The 27,996-nt window shown below is 31.2% G+C and overlaps 2 protein-coding genes across 18 annotated transcripts in view; one reads left to right on the top strand and one right to left on the bottom strand.

Annotated features, from left to right (window-relative positions):
* The first annotated feature begins 429 nt into the window (after positions 1-429).
* Positions 430-5,767, top strand: LOC148621172 (peptidyl-prolyl cis-trans isomerase 5-like). The gene is made up of 5 exons (XM_088575281.1): positions 430-581; positions 2,587-2,703; positions 3,529-3,634; positions 4,414-4,598; positions 5,498-5,767. Exons 1-5 carry the CDS (start codon positions 498-500, stop codon positions 5,636-5,638), a joined length of 633 nt encoding a protein of 210 aa, XP_088431407.1. The 5' UTR covers positions 430-497; the 3' UTR covers positions 5,639-5,767.
* A 119-nt stretch (positions 5,768-5,886) lies between these two features.
* LOC148621170 (leucine-rich repeat-containing protein 49-like) overlaps positions 5,887-27,996 on the bottom strand; it is an 87,372-nt gene continuing 65,262 nt past the window's right edge. For 16 of the 17 annotated variants that reach the window (XM_088575261.1, XM_088575262.1, XM_088575265.1 and 13 more), the window contains 4 exons: positions 22,781-22,966; positions 22,243-22,352; positions 15,352-15,490; positions 5,887-12,663 (listed from right to left, as the gene is read on the bottom strand). In XM_088575261.1, coding sequence (XP_088431387.1) covers positions 12,463-12,663; positions 15,352-15,490; positions 22,243-22,352; positions 22,781-22,966 — 636 coding nt within the window. In that variant the 3' untranslated portion in view covers positions 5,887-12,462. Of the gene's footprint in view, positions 12,664-15,351; positions 15,491-22,238; positions 22,353-22,780; positions 22,967-27,996 lie in introns of those variants that run through there. The other variant, XM_088575280.1, reaches the window with a different exon arrangement.

Here is a 27,996-nt window from a genome sequence, read left to right as displayed (position 1 = left end):
ACCAAGTTTGAAATCAAATAAAATTTCTCAGGCGGATCCAGGGGTGGGTGGGGATACATGTACATGTTGACTCCACTGATGCTTTCCTCAGTAAAAAATGGGAAGCACGGAAGCGCCCAAAGCCCCCTCCCCCCCCCACACACACACACCTACACACACACGCGCATCCGGAATTTCTTGATCCGCTACTAAATATTTAAAAGGAGATACAAAATCGGATGGGAATTACTTTCTTGGAAAAGTATGGATTTGAGAAATAATTATATTTTCCCCTTCATTAATACATAGACCTGTAATTAATTTTAATTCATGGTCTCTGATTAATGATTACGCCCCTTATAAGTTGGTTTTTAAATGTCACCCCCAAAATTACTTTTGTAAAACATATCCAGCCAATCAAATCACTCCACCTCATTTGTACCGTGTTACGAACCGGCAACCTGAATTTTCACGAGTGTACACGTAAATTATTGAGGAGGAAGAAAATCGTTTTCACGATGATATTGGGATGCATCGTCACGATTCTTATTGTCCCTGCGTTCATGACGAATGCAGCGAAAGGTCCAAAAGTAACTGACAAAGTGAGTAGATGCTAGTACATGTAACAAAGAAACCTACAAAAAGGGGGAGGGGTTACAAACAGTTGTGTACTTCGTGCTATTAACTTATAAGCGTTGTGTAATTCAACTTGTACTAAGCCATCGTGGAAAGCGACCACACAATTTACAATGAAAGATACAACATCAACTGTATTTTAATTGCAGTTTCTGTACTAAACAGGGCTGTCAGGTTCTCAACTTAATCAAGATGCAATTGCCATGCATGAGATTTCGCGTAAGTTTGAAAGTTCAAAGGAAAAAATGCAATAGAGTGAAGGAATATGCTGCCCAACCAGCTTGAAATGTGTTAGAGTTTGTACTATTGCTTGAATTATTTTTTTTGGGTGGGGGGTAGATATTAATTTAGGAAGCTTGTGCAGATGATGCTTGGGGATTTTTTTTATCTACTAAAGCAAATGTTTTGATTATCTGGTCTAGTCATGGGTTTTGGCACATGCACTCGTTTCTGTCAACAGAGGTTGTTGCCATGCCCCTCCCATTTGTTTGAAGTGTCTGTTGTTTATACACATATACATTTATTGCTTATCAATAAAAGCTGCATACAATACATTTGTACATGGTGAAAACGTTTTTCAAGGACTATTTGCCCCATGCAGGTCTGGATGTCTACAGGATAGGCCTGCATCAGCTCTAAACTTGCCGTAGAAGGTGACTAAATAGTACTCAGAACACTGGCAAGGGGCTAGGGTGCTTTGCCCACAGAGCAACAGGGTTGTATGCCCCAGGTGGTTAATCTTCTTACCCTCATAATTTCAGTACTTTTCATTCGCATATGATTTGCTTAACTACATGTATATCATATTTAACTACTCCACATTAAGTTGCTGATCGATGCCGTGTTTACCGTCATAGCTTCATAGTTCTAGCTTCATATAAGATCAAAATGTACCTCTTAAATGTCATACACATGTTCTTTGTGTATTTTTGCTTGTCTGAGAACCGGAAGTTTGCATTAAAAGATGAAATGATCAGTTAGCATTGATTCAGACACCCAGGCTCATTACAATTGACAGTATAGGTCATATATATTATAAGGGCACCAATATATATATACTTCCCTGGTGAATATGAAATGTGACCCAAAGATTGCTAACAATTTGAGAGAAACTTGAGGAACATTACCCGCACTTCCTGGTAACCAAATGTTTTGATTGAAAATCATTCTGGTCATCACGGTTACAAAAGAGTAATTATATCAAAGGCACCAAGAATCTAGGGGAAGTCACCTGATTTTAAAGCATATTCCATTCATGCCATTTTGGGTGTTGGAAGTAAGTCAAAATTAGTGGTTTAGAATATTTGAGAATTAGCGACTTTGAAGACTTCAGTCTTTGATTTTAAACTGTAATGGTTTGATATCCATCAGGCTCACAATAAAATAATATTTGTTTGTTCCCCGTGCCTCTCATAATACCTTTACAAATATTGCTTCATTCACTTTCCAATTTTCTTGTTTGCCAGATGGCCATACATGTAATTGTTGCCACTTTTATTAGTAATTGGCTTGGTACGTCAATTTTGGCCTTTAATGAGTTGTTTTCTAGATTCCCCCGAAACCCCAATTTCACTAAAGGACAGGTCCTACATGATACAATTGCAGTGAATTTTCTCAGTATTTACATTATTTTGGTACAAGTTTTCATCTCAAAATTAACATGTAATTTACAGTTTGATCATTTTCCTTCTAACCATTTAATTTGGTGTTTGAATGTTCCTATGACAGGTATACATAGTGTATTCTTCAATGCAGATCAGCTGGTATTGGACCTAAAAATCCATCTTCTCAATCAATGTAGTTCAATTAAAGGTGAAATTTATACTACTAAGATTAAGATACCATTACAAGAGTCCTTAGGGCTAAAAATCAAATATGTTCCTCTCTTCCGGGTAAATTGTAACAGTGAGACCAAAGCAAAAAAAAAAAAAAACTGATTTTAACATGTTAAAATTTTTTTCTACTTTATAGGTATATTTTGATATAGAAATTGGTGGAGAAAAAGCTGGCAGAATTGTAATTGGACTTTTTGGAAAAACAGTACCTAAAACAGTGAAGAATTTTAAAACTATTGCAGAAGGAACTGAGGTACGTCATGTACATGTAATATGATCAAAGCTATTGCACAGAGAACTTGGGTCATATTATGGGTTACTTATATTGCAAAAGTATTGCAGAAGATTGTTTTGAGTAGTATAATTATATTGCAAGCGAATATTTTTACTAAACAGGTTATGTTCCTCAACTATAAAATCTCAACTGTGTTCAAAATGCATTTTTATCATTTATGCTTTTATAAATTTGTTGCTGTATTTGCATTATTGCGATTTGTAGATATTTATTGCACTCTTACTTTTGGTTACTTTTTTTTTTTTTTTATTAAAAGTTATGGGGCTATGTAATAAAAATACTAACAGAAAAAGTCCAACTAATTAAAAAATACTGTATGAATGAAAAAGTAAAAGAGAATTAATACAAGACCAATGGAGGGAGATATAAGAAAAGCAATAAGGGTGCTTTCTTTGGTTTTATATTGTTGTTATGGTAATAAAAGTTAGTTATGAGGAACTCTCAAAATAGAGATGGGTGTACTGGAGAAACAAGAAATTATTTTAAGTTTGCCCGAATATTTTTGTATACATATGGTGTAAAATAAAGTGGTGTTTACAGTAATGATTAGTCATTTATCTATCTAAACCAAGAAAGGCTTTCATCATTTTAAGAAATTATTTTAAACTTGCTTATAGATGTAGATTCAAATATCTATGGAATAATTCAAATCTCCTTATAAGTTTATAAGTTACAAATATTATGGTCATTCAATAAAAAAAGACCAACTCTGTTACCTGAAGTTAACTATTTCATTTGCTGTAAATTAAATAATTGTTTCATGCTATATTCATGTTTTGACAGGAGAGAGATGGTAAAAAGTTAACATACAAGGGAAGTAAATTCCATCGTGTTATTAAAGATTTCATGATCCAGGGAGGTGACTTTACTCGTGGAGATGGCACTGGAGGTCAGTTATTAAAACAACGTGCAAAATGTTTCTACTACTAAAACACATTACAGGTACCTCCAGTCCTCCACCAATCTCTTTTTGCTTCTACCTACTTTACAACTAATTTTATAACAAAAACCTTCTAGATGTGCTGAATATTTTATCATGGATGTTAATCATTGTGCATGTGGGAGATTCTCCCCTATTGACACTGGTCTCATGCACATGATTTTGATGTAAAAGCCAAATTTTTTAGTCAAAATTCAGTTATTTAGTATTTTTCACAGCAAATATAGTAATTTTATTCAAAGAACTCTCACAGATCTTACATCCTTATGTGGAAGATTCTGAATTTTTCATTGATTTTATGAGAGTCTCCCCTAATATGGGATGGTTGACTGGAATGGTATGCATCATAAAGAAACTATGAAACTCAAACTATAGACCTGGAGAATTTTTCATGGACATCACATTCTACCTTTAATTTTGAATACTCGTTTCATTGGCAAGGATTGTTATTTTTAGTTATACATTGAATTCTATCTATTCTTGATTTGCAGAAATATACACAGGTTCTATCATGTTTATGTCTTTTTCCTGCTAGAAGTCTTAGAGGCAAATAAGCATTGTGGAGGCCCATTTACGACTGTTAGCAGTAGATTTTTATGTTTCCACTATTAGAAGTTAGTGCACAAATTTGCAACTATGGCTTCAAACTTTGAAGTAGCAAAAAGCTGAATGGAAAAATAAGAAAAATATCCTGTAAAAAGATACATAACGTTTTTTTGTCATTTTAGGTAGAAGTATTTATGGAGAAAAATTTGCTGATGAGAACTTCAAGCTGAAACATTACGGTGCTGGTTGGTTGTCTATGGCTAATGCTGGAAAAGATACCAATGGATCTCAATTTTTTATTACCACCAAAAAAACTGAGTGGCTTGATGGAAGACATGTTGTTTTTGGAAAAATTATTGAAGGAATGGTGAGTTTCAAGTCAGTGCACATTGAAATGTCAAGTTTCATGCTGAGTCCATTCTTATCCCAACTGTTCAGGGTTTAACTTCTGAAGTTGTATTAAGCTTCATTTGTAAATTTTTCATTTTTATCAGCAGAGGATCCAGATGATGAAAAGCATAGATAGTCGAAATTTTTTGAAAACAAACTTATTACTTGCCATACTGAATTAAAGGATAGGTGTTTTTTATGTTTTGTTAACTTAATGTTCTACTAGAATCAATTTGCATTACTTTATCAACTCATGCCTTGTCAATTTTAGGGAACACAGGTCAGTCATCCCCTAAAATGATCCCTCAATTCACAATAATACACTTCTTGAGATGTTTTAGGTTTCCCGCAAACATGATACCTAAACACAGGCTAAACACTACCCTAACACACGATAAATGAATGCTTCTATCATGCATTTAAACGAATGCTCCCAGCATGCATTTAAACGCACGATAAACAAATGCTCCAAGCGTGCGTTTAAACACATGTTAGACGAATGCTCACAGCGTCCGTTTAAACGCACAATAGACAAACAATGAAAAATAATAGTATTTACAAATAATGACGAAAGAAAAAATAGAAAATTGAATCAATGAAAATATTTAAATTAATAATAGCAAATAATATAAAAATAACTGTTGAATAATGGAAATAAAGTACAAAAATAAAAAACCGCTTCTATCGTGCGTTTAAACGAATGCTTGTATCGTGTGTTTAAACAAATGCAAAACGATATGTATATGCATGATAAAGAAATGCTAAAATAGGAACCGTGAACATTTCAAGGAGTGTAACAGAATTAATGGTATAATTTACCATATGACATTGTTTAATGTGCACATTTAACATATATTTTGTATTGACTTTTTACAGAAAGTTGTAAGGAAGATTGAGTCTAATCCAACTGCTGCTGGAGATAAACCCAAAAAAGAAGTCGTTATTGCCGATAGTGGATCTATAGCTGTCGATGAACCATTTGCTGTTGAAAAATCTGCAACTCCTGATAGTGTTTAATTTATTTATTTTTACTTACTCATTTTTTTTTTAATTTTCATGACACCATATCATAATACAAAATGTAGATTCTTGGTATTTTTAATAAAAATGTCTTCATGGTTTATGGGGAGTTCAGATTTTGCTGAATGTTTTGTTTTGTTTTTTTTTTTTAATTTTGAAAATTTTGTATCTATTGTTGCATAAGCTTCCTGGTAATGTGTTTTTAATACTTGCTTATGAATTCAGCTTTTTGGCATGTGATATAGGTTTGTTTTTTTTTTTGTTTTTTTTTTTGTAAAGTTGTTACTTGGTAGAATTATTATTACAACTGAAATTAAAGCTATTTTGTTACTGCATACATACATCATTTTATAAAATGAAAGTAGTCCCTGTTATTTATTGAGTACGATTAACATAGTCCTTGCAATACTTTTTTGAGATATAGTGCTACATCATTTGTGTACATGATGACAACAGTTGCTTTATGTAAATAAAAATTGCCAGTCTTTTTTGTCTATCCACAAATGAAAGCAAATTAATCAGCCGATTTGCTGGTTTAACTTGAGTGCTGTAAATTGGAAATTTTTGGGTTTTTTTTTCTTTTCATATTGAATTATAGATATTTTGGAAAAAAAATCTCTCTAAACTTTTCCATTTTACAGTACTAAGATGAAAAATGTAACATGTATTTAAAAACCCTGGCCAAAAATAAGTGCCTGTGGAAGTAGAGGTTGTACAAATGCACAATTAGGATCACCTTAATACTTGTATTAATGTTTTTATTATACATGTACCTAGAACATAATATTTTACAAGTAAATAACAAACATACAAAATTGGTCTGTTGTTAAACCAAACCATGAAAGTGAATGTATTTCAACCACTATATATTACATGTACTGTATATTTAATTTGTGAAAACTGTTTATTATGAAATAGAAAAAAAGTGATATTAATGATATAAGTGATTGCATTTAGAATTTGTACGAATGATCTCTGATATATAAAATATATTGAAAACATATTGAGTATGAGTATGACTTTTTTAGGAATAAATCCATCTTAAAAAAAAATATGTTCATTTTTTTTTCATTTCTTGGGCATTGTAAAGAAATCTTCATCTCTTCTAAAAAGTAGTAAGAGAAATGAAGCACAGAACTGCTATATCTGTTTAAATGAGTAATGTGGTGTTCTATGAAATGTACTGCAAATGTTCCAATTCAGGAGCTGATAACTCTTGTCACTTTGAAATTTTCCTAATAAAAAAAGAACTCTTCAAGTCCCTTTTATTGTTTCATAATCCTAATCATAAACATTTGTGAAAATTTCTTTGATAAAAAATCAGTTGCTACATATTATAAAGTAGGTCTGAGAACACTAGTGGGTCAATCTGAGCAGAATTCAAAATTCAAAGAGAAAAAAGATGATGCACACTATGTTGTGCTAAAAGACCCCACTCAACCATGCATTTCAAATTTTTGCAAGAATTATGTAAGAACATAATGTATACGAGCCGTATATAGACCGTCGATAATAATTGAGGAACCTGCGAAGGAGAGACACAGTATTGGTCATCATGCAAAAGCAATATAACAAAAATCTTCCCTCCAATTGAAGCTTAAAAATCTGTTACAAAAATTTCTATTACCAGTATGCATCACTTAAAAAAAATCCTTTAGTCATTATAGTTTATAGGAAGTAGATAAGCAAGGAACCTTGAAAGAAGAGACAATACACATGCAAGATTAATATTCCAAATATCGAAGTATTCCTTCCAAATGAAGCTGAGAATAATATACTAGATGGACCAGGTGGTTGCAATATAGCCAACCAAGGAATATTAGCAATAATAATTCTGCCAAAAATCACCTATAAAACTTTCCATTGCCATCAAAAACCCCTCTATGAACTCATGGTAAATGGGCTTTTAAAGGCCTTGTAGCCAAATAACATCTAAGGGCAACAACTCATGAAAAAAATTTTGCATTCAACTATAATTCAAACTTAATTGATATATTATCAAAACAAATCTTCCTTTTACAAAGAGATATCAGCATGAGAAAGCTTACAAGATGAACAACTCTGCCAATCCTTGCAGTACAGCATGACACACAAAAAAGATCTGCTATATTGAAGGTATGAGAATGGTTATCATCCAGATAAAAGGTGCCCATAATGTCAATGTCCAACTCCCACCCTTATTCCTGCAGTTGATTCAATGTTCAATGGTTGTCTTATTCAGAAAGTATATTTTAGTGTTTTCCCCAGAAATGTGTGAAGGTATGGTAATGTAAATAATTTGATTGTACTCAGGTTATATTGGGGCACCCCACCTTGAGTTGAGGGCAATATTTTGTTTTATTCTGAGACTTCCCTTGATACCCATCTGAAAGCAGAGGATATTTATACTTCTTAATCATCTTACTAAATTTAAGCCGACATAAAAAAAAATCAAACTATTAAAGAGGAATTGTTTTCTTTCATTGGATATGTAATTTTGTGTAAATGTAAGTTGTGGTATTCCATGAAGGAGAATTGGATATATTACGGAGTGAATTTTATGGTGTGTTTATCTGTTGTTTCAATTAATTTTTGACCCTACATTAAAGGGTACATTTAATATACAGTCAGAAGATATTTGTCATTAATATGTTTTTGCGTCGTTTATTTTTTTAAGTAGTGTCATCATTCTGTCACATGGATTTAATTACTTTTGTTGTCAGAGCCTTACAGAGCTTTTACGCTCATTGAAGACCTTTTTGTGATCTCTGTATTTACTATCTTTACAGGACTTTTATGATGGTGCATTTGTTGTGTTTCGCCTTTTTGTTCCTTTTTCTATTTCTGTTCTTTTGCATCATCTGCATATTATTTGGCAAAGTACACCTTAAGCATCAGTCTTTATAAAAATCAGACCGGATGTGATTCATGCATGTCAAAAATTCACCGAATTTAGTTTTATTTCTGGTTCAGAAACAGTTAAAGATCACATAATTTAAGTTAGTTTTTCGTTTAGTTGCACTTTTGAGATAAAAATTATATAGATTGTACAGGAAATTGGCATTTTGCAAGAGTTATTGTTCTTGATTTGGTTTCAATTGGTTGATTTTAGTGGGAGATAAATGCATGATTTTCTAAAATTTGCAGATCTGAATGCAGAAATGATTATTGTTATGTGAAAGTATAATATATGTAGACGAAAAAGCATCGTTTGTTTGGTGGGTTTTTCTTCACTATGATTCAATGTACCACCGGCAGTGTCTGAATTTCATGTGGCTGATACTTAAAACAATAATTTCTGTTTATTGTATAATTTTTTTTTTTTGACAAATAGGCTGTGTGATTAAGTAGCTGTCTTTTGTCTTTATAAGAATCATACAAAATCTGAAAATGTGATACACACCAAAAAAGGCTACATATTTTTATTTTTGTAATTAAATTGTTTTATGAGTCTATACTATGAAATGTATACTTATTCATTCAAATCTGCCTGCTCTTAGGAGATCATCAACATTGAAAATCCAGGAGATTCTATTGTATTTGAGTGTCATTTACAGAGTTATCTTCCTTAATTTGAATTCTACAGTGCATTCTATACAATTTTTATCTCCTATGAGCACCGGTTATACGAAAAACCAAATGTTAATTTCTGTTTACTAAAGCATTTTAAACAAAATATCAAAAATTAAAATATGTAGGCTTTCCAAGCATGAATCACATTTTGCATGATTCTTAGCAGGAGTGCTACTTAAGAGGTATACACTGTAGTTGTATATGGCTATTTGAATTGATGTGTTGTTTTTATTATTAGTTTCATGTGATTACACTTGAAAAATATGATTAACTTTAAAAAACAAGACTGTGTTTCCCATACCTGGAAATTCTCACACATAATTACCATATTTTCTGAGAAAAATACTAAATAATTGAACATATTTTATATTAAATACAAAAAAAGATTTCTGAAGGTATTTACTCTCTCAGATTAAAATTATAAGCTGAAGCATTTGTTGCGTTTCACCATATCAGTTAATTTTTCCATCATTTCAGATAGCAGGAAGGTAAACTTATAATGTACAATACAAAATCATGGTATAAGCTATACCAAGCACATGAGATTTAAATGACGCAAGAAATCACTTTGTTTTTTTTTCATCTTTTATTTTCAGTGATAATTTGAATTACCACATTTTCATAATGTGAAATAAGTGAGAAAAAAAAATAAATACTAGCATATGATTTTAACAGTCTGGCATTGTAACTGTTTATAACAAAATAAACAATAACATAAAATTGAGCACAAAAAAAACAGTTGAATTATCAACAAAACATGGGTTATCTCCCTTGCCTTTTAGAAAAATGCATCTGACATACGAATTGGTCACAACTATTTCTAATTTCAAGCATTTGATTTTAAAATATTATTGCTACATGTACAGAACAAACTCCACTCTTAACATTCATTAAAATCATAGGTGTTCAAGGTACAAACATGTACCAATGTTCCCAGTTTTTAAAGTTATAAAATATTACGTTTCAGTTGATTCTAATGCCAAAAACCTAATAGTTATTTAGAAAAAAAAATATATCAACAACAAGTAAATTCCTTAAAGATAACTTGTACACACTTCAACAGTCATTCTATCATATCTTTCATGTCTGTCAAACATAACGATGATACATCGAAGTAGCACTAAGCCGATACATACATGTACATATCATCAAAGTTAAAAGCACTATGATGTCAGAGGTCAATTTTTCACAAAAGTTTTTGCATAAAAATAGAACCTCAGTGAAAACGCCCATTCAACTAAAAAATGGGGTTGGAACTGATAGCAATGGAAACTCAATCCATCTACAGGACCAACAATTTCCAGACAATGAACAATTATAATGTAAAGACGACTGACACAAAATTTTTATTTCTCAATTCCCAGATGCAAAAATGACAAATTTCTCTGCATTGTCTTGTTTAAAATTATTTTTGTTCTGTTGTATCAAATTTTATGTAAACATCCAGAGTCAACTGTCACAAAATACTGTTTCTGTTATGTGTAACATATTGAAAAAAAAAAACAACTGATGAAATACTTGACATAAAAGTAGTTTCCAACCAGAGGTAAATGGTTTACAAGGCAGGATGTAGACTTACTACAGCACTTACAATGATGATGTTCATGGAATAGAATTGGTCCTTCCTTTTACATGATCATTAACTGATGAAATACCTTAGGTACTGTCAACAAGAATATTAGGTTCTTAAACGAGTGTGTAGTGAAGATCTGGGATATCTTCCACAAGTGTGAGAAATTCTGACTTTTACCAAGTAGAGCATAGTGGAACGAGGGAAAGATGTAGAATCTCTCACAGGAGTGGAAAATATCCCATATCTCCACTATTCATGAGTGCAAGAAACTACTTCTTTCGTTTAAAATTATTAAAACTATATGAATGAATTACTATGAGAAATGAAGCAAATTGATGCTCTCATGTGAAAATATGTGTCATGCCAGTTAAAAACAATTACCTCAAAATAAAATCCTCAGTAAAATAAAATATTGTATAATTGCTAAGAATAATAAAATAGAGACACACACAATAGTGCGGTTCAATTGAAGAAATTTTTGCAGATTTTTTTTCTGAAATATGGTAGTACAATGCACTATTTTTTTACCACTTTTGTTGGTTGGCTTTGCCAGTAATGCAACACGTGACCTTGTCTTCACTGGAAATTGATCAAAAATGAAAGAATTGAACTTTCTTTTATTCCATTACTATCTGAATTATCTTATAGAAAGTTAAAGGTCCAGTTGAAAACCTAAGGCAGTTCATCAGGTAATGTTCGTTTGAGTGAAAACCAACTCTATCCCCTGAAGTTAACTATTCTATTCGCTGTAACAAATTTTTCCAACAGTAAGTTGATTGGCAAGCTAACTTCAGCAAACTAAATTTTCTACTTTCGAGCCTAATGAGGTAATTATATGTACATATTTTAAATTAAGCTTGAATATCCAAAATACATGGCACTCAACTTATGTACTATTTTTTTAAATACTTTTAAATAAATGCAAATTGTAGTCTTCAATTAAGCTCCAAATGTAAAATAGCAAGAAGTTTAACTCAATCATTTGTGAACTTAGAAAATAGATACTTAACCTTTTCAATGGTATTTTTTTACCAGATTTTGCTTGTAGAATACATCTACCAATATCCATGGCTTTCATTACTTTACAGGACCATTCTGAACAATAAGACAAGTAATATTGCTTGACATACAGTAAAACACATTTACATTTACGAATGGATTGTTTCAACATGAATGTCATTCATCAGTGGTCAATTCAGAAGGGTTGGCGGTGTGTTCACCACCACCAAAAATGGATAAAATGTACGCTTTTTCATGAAATCTGTTTTTCTTAAAAAATTATTTTTATCCCAAAAATTTTAAGTCTCACCCCATTGGCAATAAGGGATGCTTTCACTTCCCCTACACCAAAATCTTCCACTCCTGTACAATAAATTATTGTGATTAATAAATATCTTTTGCAACATACTGGAATGTTATTAAAATTTCTCTTGAAGATGCAACTGTAGTCATTACATCATGGTTGCAATTACACACACGTCCTCCAGTTTGAGTTCAGAGACCATGGTTATTTATCCATGCATCTTATTGTTACACTGGCATCCCATGATTCAACTCTCCCAGATGTCATGGCAATGAGTTACCTCCCTTGAACAGTTCATGAAGGCAAACTGGGAAAATAATTGAAAGACATAAAATCTGGCACATTGTTCGAGCCGATTGGCAGATATAAATAAAAACTAACTTTCCACTAGTGCTAGCTTTTCTCTAAATCTTCTAAACATTTTTTCATATAACTTTGCATGTCAGACATATCTGTTACAGCAGAATACACCATTTCATGGAAAATCATAGGCCACTGTTTTAACAGTTCATTCCTTTTTCTGTCTGTAAATATTGCTTCCTTTGTTATTTCATTCACATAACTTCTGGCAAAGTTCCTTCTAGCACTCTGTTCCTAAAAACAGAAAGCAAAAAGTTTGTATCATGTAAATATTAATCCATATAAAAAACTGAAAAGCAATTTAAAAAATATAATCATTGAATGGTTTGTGTTAATGACAACCCAAAAAGCTCTGTCTACAATTAGACATTATTTCTGAAAGAAAAAAAACCTGAAAATTCACAGTTGGAAGAGTTTAATACACTATAAAAACATGAGTTGTAATAGTGAAATCCTGAAATGGAAAAGCAGAATTCCATTTCAAAACAGATAATAAATTCTGTGTACATTTCTCAAAACAATGAAGTTGAGTCAATATTGAACATTCATGCCATATCATGCTTGTGTTCAATGCTTCAGATCACGATGCCATAACCGTAAAAACATGATTCTAATCAAACAAACAAAACCAGCCATCAAAAACATCTATCTGTAACCAGTCACCACAACAAAACTGTATCAAACAAATTCTGAGCAAGATATTTATTTATGACACTACATATGGAGACCTGACAAACCATTGAGTTGCACACATTGTTGTCCTAGATATACCCTCACTTTGGTCATATAATAAAAAATAAGAAAGTTCTACAAAACAGAAAGCTGGTATCAAAAAGCAAGCACAATCACTTACAATAGGTACCCCTTGACAAATATTCAACTATTTTGAAGATTTGACTACACATGAGCTTTCAAGAAATCTACCAGGCAAAATTTTAATTTTTTAATTGAACAAGAAATCTGTGAGCAATGGCTCCCGTTTTGAATCACAATTTAAGAAAAAACAAATTTTGGGAGAGGAACCCACCATATGGCATGCCTACAGGAAGAATGTGTCAAAATTTCAAGCTGCTGGGATGAGTATTTGCTGAGAAAAGTGAAATAAAAATTTCAAATTAAAAAAATATAAAGTTAAAAAAAATAACCAAAGTCCTTGGTAAACAGGAAGTTGTCAAATTTTTTCAAAAACTGATCCTACTTATTGCATACTGACATCATGGCAAAATTGTGACAGAAAAAATTTGATATGGACACATGGAAACAAGGACAAGGGTAATACAGTGAACCCTCCTCTCCTTCAGAGCAGAGGTATAATTATACAAGTGATTTGCGTTTTGCTAGCACAATAATTTTTCCAGCTTTATTTGTATGTCAACATCAGTAAAGGATTTTTATTAGGAGCTATATCTTGAAACATTTACTTTGGTAAATAACTGAACTAAAATGAAGTAGTATTTTGTAAAATCATTTTGACTAATACATTTCTTGTACTGACACCACAAAAAGACCACACAGGTACTCACAACTGAATAAACACTCCACTGACACTTAAAATATACATGTATATTAAGAAACTAGCAGACTTTTAACATAAAAAAAACACAGTACAGATTCTTTTGATTTTAACATTTAAGAATTTTTCAACTAGATATTGTTCCCTTATACATTTTGCTATTTCATTGATCTAAAGTAATCTTTTTGAAAAAAAAAACCAAACCTTTTAAAGTATCTTATATAACTGGTTTTCTATGTTTAAATCAAGCTAAAAACTATTAAAGGAAACTTTTTTTCTCTTCCATTTCATGCCATCATGACTAAGGGGGGTGGGGTGGGGGGGTGTTAGTAAGTATTCCTTGTTTTTTTGTTATTCACTAACCTTACCCCTTAGCCATGCTGGCATGACTAACCCCCTTAGTAAGGGTTCATTTTACAAATTTATTTTTGGGTCATTTTTTTAATTACAAAATAATTCCAAATTAAAACAAAACCTTGTTTGCAAGAGATTTCCCGCCATTTTACATGTTTCAAGTTTCTATAAATTTCATGGGAGGAACCCATTCTCCTTCAGCCTATTCTTGATTTAAATTGTTTCTTCACTCTCTATTGTAAAATTGTGATTTTAACATAGAGAGTGGAGAAAGAATTCAAAACACTCATTACTTAAGGAGAATCTATACGTCCACATAACACCTCTCCAAACTCCCTAAAAAATTCTGGCTACTTCACTTACAGGATGTTTTCACTTGATATCAAGTAGCATGTAAATATACCAGCTAGTGTGTTCATCACAAGTATTAGTATAAAAAAGGACAGAGGTAATGATTTCCTCTGATCTTTGATTCATTTGACTTTATAAAAGTATTTTGAGGTTAGAGAATTACTTTTATATAGAAGATTTAGCAGGTGAGAAGAACAAAATCGACTATTAGTATTTTTCAAAATTAGACATGTACACAAGAAGCTTTTGAAAACACAGTTGAAGCAGACAGTCTAAAAGTGTCCTTGAATTTCATGTGTGAAATTTCTACTGTTTGCTATAGAAACTTATAACAATTTCAATCTAAATACCAGTAAGCATTTAAATATATGTACTTTAATATTTTGCTAGACTGACTTTTTTTGTTTTAATAAAATCACTTAGGACATGTAAAATTCCATTATAAATGTTTCAAATATTTAGTAGTTAAAATGTTTCCCAATCAAAATAAAGAAATAAAAAATTTTCTCAAATATTCAAAAAAAAATTTACTGGAAACCAGTTCTACCAGTTTTAATCATGGCAAAATTAGCACAAATCAACTTCTAATTTTTTAGGTACATAATGCTGGATAATGTTTATCTGATAAAGAACTTGACAAAAAAACAAAAAGCAACCAAAATACTTCAATTTACAGTACATTTTGTATTTCTAAATAGACAAACCTGTTGTTTCTGGCTGACTGATTCACTGTTATGATGTGTCAGACCAGCTCTTCCCACAAAATCATTCTGTGATTTGTCTAACTTTCCTTCTATCAACTTCTTCGACTTGTCGTCATTGAGGGACAATACTTGCTTCCGTCTGTAAGAAATCAAATCATTAATTATGACTTTAGCCATTTAATGAACAACAAACTCATGTTTTAAGGCAGGTATATTGCCATACAATAAAACTCTGATGGGGTGTAAACAACAGTCGTTTATATTCAATATTTAAATGAATTAATTCGGATAAATTCTAGTCAAGGGTTTCATTCTGTAATATATCTTAGTTTATTACACCATTTCACATTTGAAATAAAAAATTATGGCTTGCATAAATTCATATGGAATGTCAAAATAATCTGAAAGTATTGATTTTCTTTACTATACGATCTAACCCCTTACCAATCAAGTATTATGTACAACTTGGCAACTTGTGTTCTTTAAACTTGAAACTGGCTAATTTATTATATCAAACATTAACAATTTGTAAAAGTGATCTATTTTTTGTAAAATTGTGATGTACTCATCCATAAAAATGCATTTTACATAGCTATATCGGTGCTTAGTTTTCTATTTCTTATAGTTAAGGGATATTTAATCAGTCAAGATTTGAGCTTCAACCATCAAAGCCTTTACAAAACCTATCAATTTACCAAATCAAAATATATACATTAAAGTAACTGATCAACTGGGACAATAAACAGTTGCACTTGAATCACATAACTCCCTCCTTTTTTCTGTATTTAAAGGCAGTAAAAACTTTATAAGAAATGGCTATGGAAAACATTTACAAATGAATATGAACTTCCATCCTTAAAGATGAACAAGGATGTAGGATCAAATTCCATTGAAATCCCTCCTGGAGTTTTTAAGTAGTACTCTGGCTAAAAATCATGCAAAATGTGATTCATGGGTAAGAAGCCTAAATATTTTTATTTTTGATATTTTGTTTGAAATGTCATAGTAAACAGAAATTAACAGTTGGTTTTTCATATACCCCATGCTCTTAGGAGATAAAAATTATATAGAATACACTGTAGATTTCAAAATTAAGGGAGATAACTGTGTAAATGACACTCAAATACAATAGAATCTATTGGATTTTCAATGTTGATTATCTCCTAAGAGCAGACAGATTTGAATGAATAATATAGACCCATAAATCAACTCAATATCAAAAATAAAAATATGTAGCCTTTTTTGAGATATATCATGTTTTACAGATTTTGCATGATTCTTAAAAAGACTACTACTTAAGATCCTACACCATGCATGTGGACAGACAGATTTTCATATACAAGTAGCGTAATACAAACATTACAAACAAACATGATCAGTTAGTAGAGAATAAAAACAAGAACACCATAGAAATTTCTAACTTAGCAAAAAAAAAAGAAAATACAGTTATATATAATGGAATTTATTCCTTCACAAATAATTGTTAGTTAGATCATTATTCAAACTTGATGAACTGCTATAGTAATGTGAATGGAAATCAATCTTTCAAAATGAAAATTATGGCAAAAGAAATTTACTATATTTATTTTGTCAACTTTTACTGAAAGCTATTAGCCATTTGGGAATTTTAATCTTTTTAATTAAAATGGTTTTCAGAGTAAACTATACATCTCACAAAATAAAAGGCAATCAGAGTTACATTGGGTGATGGAAGACACCTTTTTACTGAAAAGTAAGAAACTATTTTGCGACTTACTGATTATGACCAGTAACTTCATCTGCAGACTGAACAGAGATAAGTTTGAGAGTAACAGATTGTTTTACATCCTGCTGAACATTTGACTTATAAACAGGCTGTTGTGATGCATTGAAGGCCTGTTTTTGAAGAACATTATTTGAACCGCTATTAATTTTTGATGAAACACTATTATGAAAATAAGCAGACTTTTGAAGCACACCATCTTCAGAGGCAGTCAACTTCCTGTAAACTTGTTCAGCGTTATTCCTCCGAAATAACTCATTTTGACTGTACTGAATTGTCTTCTGCTCAATGTCAGGTTTTATATAGTGAGTAGAGGCCAAAACCTCACTTTGGATTTTCTTTGCTGCAGCAATGACCTCATTAGGAAGACGAGACGGAGTAAGCATATCATTTTGTATAGTGAACCTCGGATCATTTGTAATTTTTGGAGATGGTAACAGTTCAGTCGGTCCTCTAGCTGTCAGATCATTAGTACTATGCCAATTATGTTTTTGCAGACGACCATTGGGTGATGGTCGCATACCATTTGGATACTTTAGCCCCTGTGATGAGGAAGTCGGAGTCACAGAATAACTCCTTTTAATAGGGGGCTTAGTTTTGATTTCAATTTTACTTGTGTTGATAGCAGCAAATGCTTTGGTTAGTTCACCGATGTGGTTTCTAGCTGTTGTTGTTGCCTCCCTTGAGGTCATGACTAGTGATTGTTGCTTCATCGTGTGTTGCTTTTTGGGAACATAAGCTAAGTTCATCTTTATATAGTTTGGATCACTCATTAAAATGGTTATGTCGGAGTCAAAACACATTATGTGAAGCCATAAAAAAAGTTAGGTTGTCATGGTAACAAGTACCATTCAAAATTTTCATTTCTATTCACATACCAGTCAGAATTGCCACATTATATCCTTCACAAGAGATAAACATCCTGAATATAAATATTATTCTTTTCTCACTTTTATGACAAATAAATTCATCACTAGCACAAAAACCTTAGCATGTTCATTTGTAATTCAGACAAACCTTAAAATGAATAACCATTCTGAACAACAGAAATCTAATATCTACGTAAAAATCCCAAGAAGTTCAATAAAGATATACATCCAACTGCCCGGTCAATTATTTGTAATAAAAAATCCAAACTAACTACAATTAATCCACAGATTCTACTTTGAAAAGAATTTTATACAAATAATTCCAATTAAAGATCATCATTGCACCAAAATTACTGTAATTAGTAACTATGGAAACCAGGTATAAAATCTGTGTAATAGTTTCATTCAAACAGATATTTGTCCAAAGAACGTGACAAACTAACGTAAACCAACTTTCCGTTTTTATTAAGTATGTGTTCGGCTTAAAACACCTTCGACAACTTCCATCCTTATCTATGCTTCATTAATAGCACTTTAAAAATTCTACCGTCAATAAATCACATCACAGAAACAAATCTAAACAACAAATTATTCCTTTGAGAACAATGAAATCAATTAAGTCGCACGTTTAAACAATACCCAAGTTTGCAAGACATCCTAAACTGCTGTGTAATAAGACGATCTATCGACGTAACTGCTATCAGATCCCCCACTAAACTTCAACACAAAATATCAAATCCATCGAAAAATGATTTGTCCAGCTTTTAAAAGTCAAAACTAATCCCTGATCACTACTGATTTGAATTGGGCCTTGTTTCAACAAATATTGTGTATAACAATAAACATATACATGTGTCAAAGAGGCAAAATTAGAGATAAATAGTTTGTATGGTTTTTTGGTATTTCTCAGTCCTCAATTGAATTTTACAGGTCAGTTGACAATATATGAATGTTCCATTTAAATCCTTAATTAAATACACATATCATCTCTGTAAGTGTATTTGTCAAACTTATTTCAGAACTGATGAATCAAAATAAATGCATAAAGGTTTAGAAATGAAATATTGTTTGAAAAGATTCCAAATCCTGAAAGTTATAATTATCTGCAGGTCACTTACACAAAGAAAATCTGACCAATTGTAAATCAAATATCTCCCTGCTTTAAAAGGCCATCGGGAAGATACTTGACTAATCCAAACATCCCAATTAAAGTTTGAAGGACTCCTTGAAAGAAACACTTCTAATCAATGTATTCAACACATTCAAAATTTCCTTTGAAGTACACAGAAGATCACTTTAAGGCCATACAAAGATGTCAATCATGGAATTTTCAGGGATTTCCCTATGTTTGTAGAAGATTATATACCAGTCCCATGCTAATTGAACTGTTTTGTCTTATCATATTTATAAAATGTCAAGTTGGAAAAAAAATTGTGAATTTCTCACAATAATAGTATGGTAGATTTACAAAATAAGTATAGCGTTAAAAAAAATTATGACACCTATGTAATCCACTGGAAATTTGCATACAAATAATTTGAATTTGAATTTAAAATTTGGACATCCAGTGAAAGTGATTATCCATTTCTAAGTGAGAAATTATGTTTCAAAAGATTTTACACCATGTTGCCAAGAACTCCCCATAAATTAAAATATAGCCATAATCAACCACAAAGCGCATATAAATATGACAAGTATTGATTTTTTTAAGGTACCAATTAAATGTCTTTAGTACAGAGGTCCGGTTTGTAAAATGAGAGATATACAGTTTGAGGATAAAGGTTCACATTAATGTAAAGCCATTATAAAAATTATAAGTAGGTCCCGTTTAATAGCCCCGACTCCATTTAAAGGAGATTTTTAAATCTCAAGATATACAATGCGATGGACCTGGTACAATTTTTCTTTGTGGTTTTTCTATCATTGACCTTATTCACCACATAATATTGATTCAATACAAGTCAAAGGGAAATAACTCTTTATAGAATAACAATCAAGAAATTTCTAAAACACTTAATGTGTATCATTGAAATCTGTTTTCATGACTGGCTGTTTTATCTTTAGATCAGACAAGGACTTCAAAAATAGATGGCACAAAAGCCCTAGGTAACTGCAGGTTTCCAGATATACAATGTTTGAATAATTTACTTAGCTAAAAGCCTTAACATGCTAGAGATACAATCACAATTAATTTTTACATAAAACCTTTCTTTTGATAGCAGATCATTTTACTTTAATAAATGTGCCAAGTGAATAGATCAAGTTCACAATTAATTTTTATGTTATAGTACACTGTTCAAAGTAGATAATCTTATTTTAATGTATTCTGTTGTTAAATGAATGAATGTAATAAATTTTCCTTGAAACAGAACCACTCTGACATTATACATTGTACAATATAAGTGACCATGCTCACATGCTCAATGTGTTCCCTGGTCCTTCTTTCTGCAAATTTTGTACTGGTAAATTAAAACTATAAAATCTTTCCAAATCTTAAGGCCAACTATTATGACCTTATTGCTTCCACACCTTTGAAAATATCTGTTCTCAAATTTTGTCAGAAAACAGTACTTATTTTCCATATTTTGGGGAAAAAAAAAAGGCTATTACTCTGGAATGAAATTTTTTACCATTTAAAAATGTGGACTTGGCCTACTTCTTACAGTCTCAGAGCTTTTTCGCAAGTTTGAAAAATTCCTCAATTAAGATATTATGTGAAATACACAATAGGAAAACAGAGGGAGAAATTGGAAACAAAAATTATAATAGTCCATAGTTTATTACAACTGGCTTAGATGGAAATTAATAATATATATCTCCATTGGTTCTATGCAATACACTCCTTGAAACATTTTGGTTTTTCATTTTCATTTCCTTACATTTGCTGAGCATTTTGCATGTGTTTAGACCCATGATAGAAGACTGATTAAACGTACAATAGGAGCACTTGTTTAAATACAAGATACAAGCATCTGTTAATACACATGATAGGGGCTTTCGTTTAAACTGACAATAGGGTTGGTAAGTCTCGTTCTGGTTTCAGTTTTCCTTCCGGAATTTTTTATGTAGAACTATTGAAATCCGAAGACCGGTCTGCATTTTATTGTTCACTTCCGCGAAATTAAAACACTGTATCATTATGCAAAGTCTTCTATTTTATGCTTTTCTTAACATTTTTATGCAGTAGAACTAGATATTTGTCATTTTTTATCAGTATTTTTTTCACAAAAAGATATTTTGCTTTTAACATTGAACTCAATGCTATGTTAATGACGAATCTCAATGCATTTGAATGGGAGATGAGGACCCATTCTCATGAAATCACGGAGTCACGTGATGAGACTTACATACCCTATAGAGGTGTTTGTTTAAACACACCATTCAAGTATTCATTTAAACGTGCAATACAAGTGTTCGTTTAGTTTTGTAACTCATTATTTGCTTTTTTTGTCAATTATATTTTTATATTCTTACTGTTACATTTTTTATTATTTTTAAAAAAAAATAATTTTTTCTTTTTTCTTTTTTCACTAATTATAAGTATTGATATTTTTCGTCATTAGTCTATTGTGCATTTAAACCCACACTGGGAAGGTTCCTTTAAATACACATTAGAAGCATTTGTTTAAGCACATGAAAGAAGCGTTCATTTATCATGCATTAGGTGAGCATTTTGCATGAGTCGTGGGAAGAATAAACATCTCAAGAAGAGTAATTTGTTATAATGAGTGACAAAAAATATCCAAACTAATACATCTAGTTTTTTACCAAGATGTGTACAAGGAGTTTATCTTAATAAAAAATTGCACATAATACTGCCGTCCCAATTTGTTTTATTTTCTGCATACCAAGCTTTAGCTCATCAGTGACATTACCAAGTACTTGATTGAATACAAGTGAACTAACATACTTCGACAACCAGTGACAGAACAGGTGATGATTTAACGAACTTACCTGGCTTATCCGACCAGTGACAGAACAAGTGGTGAGTTAACATGAACATACCTGGCTTCACCGACCAGTGACAGAACAAGTGGTGAGTTAACATCAACTTACCTGGCTTCACCGACCAGTGACAGAACAAGTGGTGAATTAACATCAACTTACCTGGCTTCAATGACCAGTGACAGAACAAGTGGTGATTTAACATGAACTTAACTGGTTTTACCGAACGGTAACAGAACAAGTGGTGATTTATCATGAACTTACCTGGCTTCACTGACCAGTTACAGAACAAGTGGTGAGTTAACATGAACTTACCTGGCTTCACCAACCAGTGACAGAAGTCTGGATTGTGGTAGTTGTGAAGTTGTTATATGAGATACAGGACCATATAACTTTTCTGCATTGACAATATCAGCTGCCGTAACCTACAATATATTTAAAATCAATAAATGATCACTATGAATAAATTCATATAAAAGCATGAAATCTGATTGGACAAAATTACCTTTTTTTGGTCACTCAAATTTATATCCATATAAGACATGCACACTTACAATGGTCATACATGACTTTATTTTTTTAAATTTTTTTTTGAGGGATAAATTGTTACAGTTTTGTGACTTTTTTATTTAATTATTCTAATTGTTTTCATCTCTTTTTCAAATATAAGAATGATTTGGTTTGCTTACACTACCAGTATGTATTGTAATCTGCATTTTTTTTATATTAAAAGTAAAACAAAAATGCTAAGTCAGTCCAAAGAATTTAAACCATCTCACAATATACTCATACTCCGCATAACTGGTCATTATGAAACACTAAGTAAGACAATATATATAAAATATATAGTTACCTCCATTTCATTTATTTTCTTCAAGGCAAAATGAGCAAGTCTGAAGACAACATATGACCTCCATAATGTGAACTTAGTGATGGGGTTGCCTTCATTTTCTACAATTAAATTGTCAAATCTTCTGGCACTAGATAAGGCATTTATTTGTTGATAACTTCTTATATTTGTAGCACTAAATGTTATTGTCTGTAAAAGGAAAAAAAATGCTTTTAAGAATAGAATTTTTTTCTAAATTCATACATTATGTAATTAAGAACATAATTTAGAAATATTGTACTGTAAGTATGCAAAACGAAAGAACATGCAATTAAATGATAACAAAATGATGTTGCTAACCAGGAGATGCATGAAATGGCATCTCATTCCTATATATAAAAAAACCTTGACCTGTTACCATGACCTTCAACCAATGACCTTAAGAATAAGTGTACACCAATTTTATTTAAACCTATAGAAGGATGTTGATTTCATACAGTGTTTTAAGTTTTTTTTTTTAATTTTAGGTTTCAAAAAACTCAAAATGAAGATTAATTTTCCGACATGAAAGTGCAATCCTAAAACATCATAAGGGATTTTCTAAAAGACAGATGAATTAAAGCATGAACAGACAGTTGCATTACAATCTCTGCTTCATACTTTTGTTTGTGAGGTATAACAAGAAGTTGAATGTCATAATGTGCTATAGAGGATAACCCCACAACCCCACTTGTCCTTAACATTATCTAGTTCATGCAACTGGATATTGGCTCCAGCAGAACTAAAAACTGAAGTTTATTTTTATCCATAAAGCATTGTAATTTATCAGAAAGTGTTTTGCTAAGCAGTAACTAAGTAAACTGGGCAAAATTTTTAAATATGCCACATTTACAAAGTTTAAGTCCAATCAAATAGAAATTTAGGTCCTAGCAAAGCTCTTAAATAAGAAATAAGAGTTAATTTATGATGGCAATTGAGTTGTTCTAGATTTTAAATCACTTTACTTAATAGTAGCCAAGACAAAAAAAAAAAACAAAATTTATAGTTCATGGTGTTAATTTAAAAAAAAAGGGGAACTCTAATTTAAGGAGGTAAACCTAGGGTAAGGGACACAACTCTAACAAATCACTGGAACATTTGTATTAAGCATTTTACATCAACTCATGTAAGCATCAAAGTAACTTGGATTGATTTCATTCTGTTTCAAATGAAAGCTTGAAAGGCTTAAGTGAAATTGAAATGATACAAGCATATCACTGATTTCCTTAAAGGACAGCTGGGTTCGGGCTTCACAAAAAATAAGAGACAATATAAAAGTTATAATGTCAAGGCAATGTTTCTAATATGAAAATAATTCTGCCCACCAAGAAGATGAGAAAAAGTCAAAAATTAAAAAAATTTGGAACATGTGCTAAACAAACCAATGGACAGGTAAACAAAATGATTACAGTACAGCCTCTTGTTACAAGTGGAATTATAGGGTACAGTGTGGTGCCAGTGAACTGACAGGAAAACAATAAATGAAGTAGAATATATACCCTGTTCAACTTGAAAATTTATCTCCAAAATTAATTTGGATTACATAATTTGGGTCAAACTCATATTGTTTAGCTTAAGTGATATTGTTTGGTCTTGTCTTGTTTGTCCGTCTGTCTGTCAAAGACAAACATTTTCCTTGTTACAACTCTGCCTAAAACTACTACAGTTCTTTGTTATAGAGCACAATGTATACTATATCCAGGTTACACAATGATTTTTCATGTACTTCTTTATGGTATATAATACCTATTACATAGGGCATTCTTTTCTGTCATCTTGAACAATCATATGGGCATACTGGTATATATTTTGTGTTATCTATTTAAATGATGTATAAATAATTTGTTCCAAACAATTTTAAAGAATTTTTTAAATAAACATTTGTTTGGTAAAATTAAAATATGAACTGCAAAAAAGCCCTTTTCATAGGGAGATAATTGTCTAAAAAAATGTTCTATAGAAATGTAATGGGAGTTACAGTTGTTTTAATATTACAAGAAAAAGAGTTTGGTGACCCCTTTTGAAATATGAAAGAATGTCAGTTAATTGTTCGTTAAATAAATTTATAAGAAACTTTATCTACCAGTGTTTTTAATATTGAAAATAGTGAAAATTCCCTACAGAATCCATATAAAATATAGTGAAAAAAATGCCTATATCAAGGCTCCAATATCTCAAAATTAAGGTCAGTGACCTATATTTTCTAGACTAAAATTCTAAAGTATGTTCATTCAAGGTCATCTTCAAGAAGAACTAGGGAAATCTATCTACTAGAAATATTAGGTATGATCTATCTTAAGAATAAGAAATAAATAAAATAACACATTTTTTTTGGTTATTTACCCCAGTTCTAATTCTAAATAAGGTAAGCTCCAGGAAAAGAAGGGATTGTGAAAGACTGTCTCTACTAACAGATTGATTGCCTATAACTTATTGTCCTAAGGCAGATGCTTCATGTATTCCAGGATGAAAAAAAAACTGACCAATTTAAAACACCCTGCTTTATACTAGTCTTATACACTGAACCAGATCTTTATTTTACTACCTCACTATAGCTATAGCCCACAGGTATAGCATAGCACTAGAACACGATATTCTGACTCATGAGTCAATCAATATTCACTTTATCCCCATAAATACTGTGTGCTTGGCAGAGAAGCAGTGACTACCAATTTTAGTGTCAATTGGCTGGGGATCAAACTCATGACCCCCGCACTTCAGGCAAGCTGATTGAGTGATACTATTCAGAAAGTTTACTTGTCATTTCTAGTTTAACAAATTAGAGAGGTCTAAAAGCTAAAAGTTTAATTTGTACACTGCAAACCCTACCTTTGAAAAAAAAAAAGTTCACAATAAATATATTCCCTATTGTTTTGAAAAATCTCTAATCAACAAAAAAACAGGTTGATGTTCATTCACATAAGTAGACATAAAATTTGTTCATAAGATTAAGGTTTATTTTAAAAACACTTTAGTCCTTGGGTACATGAATTAGAAAATACTGGAATCACTGTAAATATCAGAACTCCCTATCACAGATATGATTTTAAATCTTTTATCCGCTACATAATCTATGAGATTAAATCGACAGATTAACCAGTATGTCTTCTGACTGACCTATAATATTCCGTTTAGAGGGAATTATTTTCTTAGGCCATACATTTAACTTATTTACAGTTAATCAAACCGAGTTGTTGCACATGATTTAAAATCCATACTTTAATTAGTAATATTATACAAAAATACTGCCATTAACTGTACCTATGTATAAAGAGCTCATCACTGAGAATTGGACTAATGGGTAGAAACAGCCAACGTGAAGTGTTCATTTACATTAATTATATGAAAACACAGTATATCCATGTTTCATTTCTTGTTAATGGCCAGTTAAAAGCAATATGAATGTTGAATTCTTTCCTTTAATAGGAAACATAGGGTAATATACCTTATAATGAATGAATGAGATTCCCCCAAGCAATGACTGAACTACATTTATTATAATCTATTTTTATAAACTCTTTTCAAAACTACACTTGAACTGGATTTTATAATAATGAAATAGATAAATTATTGAAATTGTTTTAAATAACTTATCATTTTTCTTTGCATGTGTTTTGTGACAAGGATCACTCAACAAATATAAACAATTTCCAAATTATAAAGGTACTACAGGTCTACAATGTAATGGAAACTTTCAGAAACACCAATTAGTGTTTCAAATCATTCCCAAATTACCCTGATAAACATCTTTACAAGTAACTTCTTTCTTTCTCTTTATAAGTATTTAAAATATAATATAGCTTATTCCTGAAATTTTGTCTCGATTATTAGTAACTCTTTCTTGACAAGATGTTGCACACTATGGAGTGCTATGTACCCCCACTCAACCATTTCTGTCAAACTTCGAAAGGGGAGGCAAAGTACAATCCATCATGAACAAGCTATTATAATTAATTATTGTAAAATATGTCAAAAATAAAGTACATTCAAAATACCAAATACATGATTTTATGAGGTCTTCAAACAAAGAGGAAATTGGTATAAATGGACATAAACAGTAAAAAAAAAAAGAATCGTAACAGTCAAATACGGATTTCAATTAGACTTTTGACTAAAAAGCAGAAAAAAATCATTCCAGCAAATATCAATGAAGGGGATTATAAAATTTACTGAACTGATAAAATCTAGGCAGTAGTCAAAAGGAACAGTCAAAAGTAAAGTCAGTATAACAAATGGCAATATCAGGGTAAAAACTGGAAAGTTGGAATCTTTCCAATAGAAGCTGAGAAATCTAAAAGGAAAACTTCTAATATGCATCATTAAAAATTGCTAAATCATAATGTTAACAGGAAGGAAATGTATAAAAGTCAGGAACTTATAAAGAGATGAAACTGTACAAGTTATCATGCACAGGCAAATACCAAATATTTAAGTACATGTATTCCCTCAAATATAACTTGAGATTGAAATGGATAGACAAGGTGATATCTTATCTAATGAGTGGAGGTATAATAACTAATCTTTTCTAAGTAGATTTTCTATACCAACATGGGATAAGATGGCCAAATTATAAATGTCATATACAGTATTTCAATAGTAATTGTAATGCCATTTCCAAAACTAAATTTTTACGTTACATCACTCCTTGCTAAGAGGTTTCTCATTTAAGGATTTGAACAAAGAAACTGGTCTATAAATACCGAAAGAGTAATCAAGGGAACCAAGGTTATAGCGGTAATCAAAAGAATGCAATCCAGGGACAAAGACCAGACATGGAAAACAGACATACACAACAAAGAAAATAAAGTAACTAAAATCATACATACAAAGTAACAAAAGCAAATGAGCAACTCGGACTCCACTAAAAACTGGGAGCATGGACCAAGTGCACCAGTAGGGTAAGAAAAGAAAGAAATATATCGAAAAAAGTTTCCCATGTTTTACTAAGCATTAGACAGATAAATTTAACTGTAAAATGGGAACATTTTTTATAATCAATTTACTATACATGTACATATATATTCATTAAAGAGAAGTTAACTTGCAACTGATAAAAGAGAAGATAAGTTCTAAAATCTCAGGGAACAACTATGAATTTTAAGTCCACATCTATTCATGTGCAAGAATTCTATAAATCATTCATCTTTCCCCATACTAGAGATGCTCAGAATGTTATTTACAAGGTAAAAGTGTGGCTTTGG

This window comes from Perna viridis, chromosome 3, assembly GCF_037379345.1.
Source record: "Perna viridis isolate PV_CMFRI_1.1 ecotype Kerala chromosome 3, ASM3737934v1, whole genome shotgun sequence".
NCBI classification, from domain to species: Eukaryota; Metazoa; Mollusca; class Bivalvia; order Mytilida; family Mytilidae; genus Perna; species Perna viridis.
The sequence above is the reverse complement of the archived record's forward strand: the minus strand, read 5'-3'. Positions and strand labels throughout refer to the sequence as shown.

Coding starts and splice junctions, on each gene's coding strand:
- LOC148621172 (XM_088575281.1), top strand. CDS start 498: ATGATATTGGGATGCATCGTCACGATTCTTATTGTCCCTGCGTTCATG. Junction 3,635..4,413: donor TCGTGGAGATGGCACTGGAG/GTCAGTTATTAA, acceptor TTGTCATTTTAG/GTAGAAGTATTTATGGAGAA. Junction 4,599..5,497: donor GAAAAATTATTGAAGGAATG/GTGAGTTTCAAG, acceptor GACTTTTTACAG/AAAGTTGTAAGGAAGATTGA.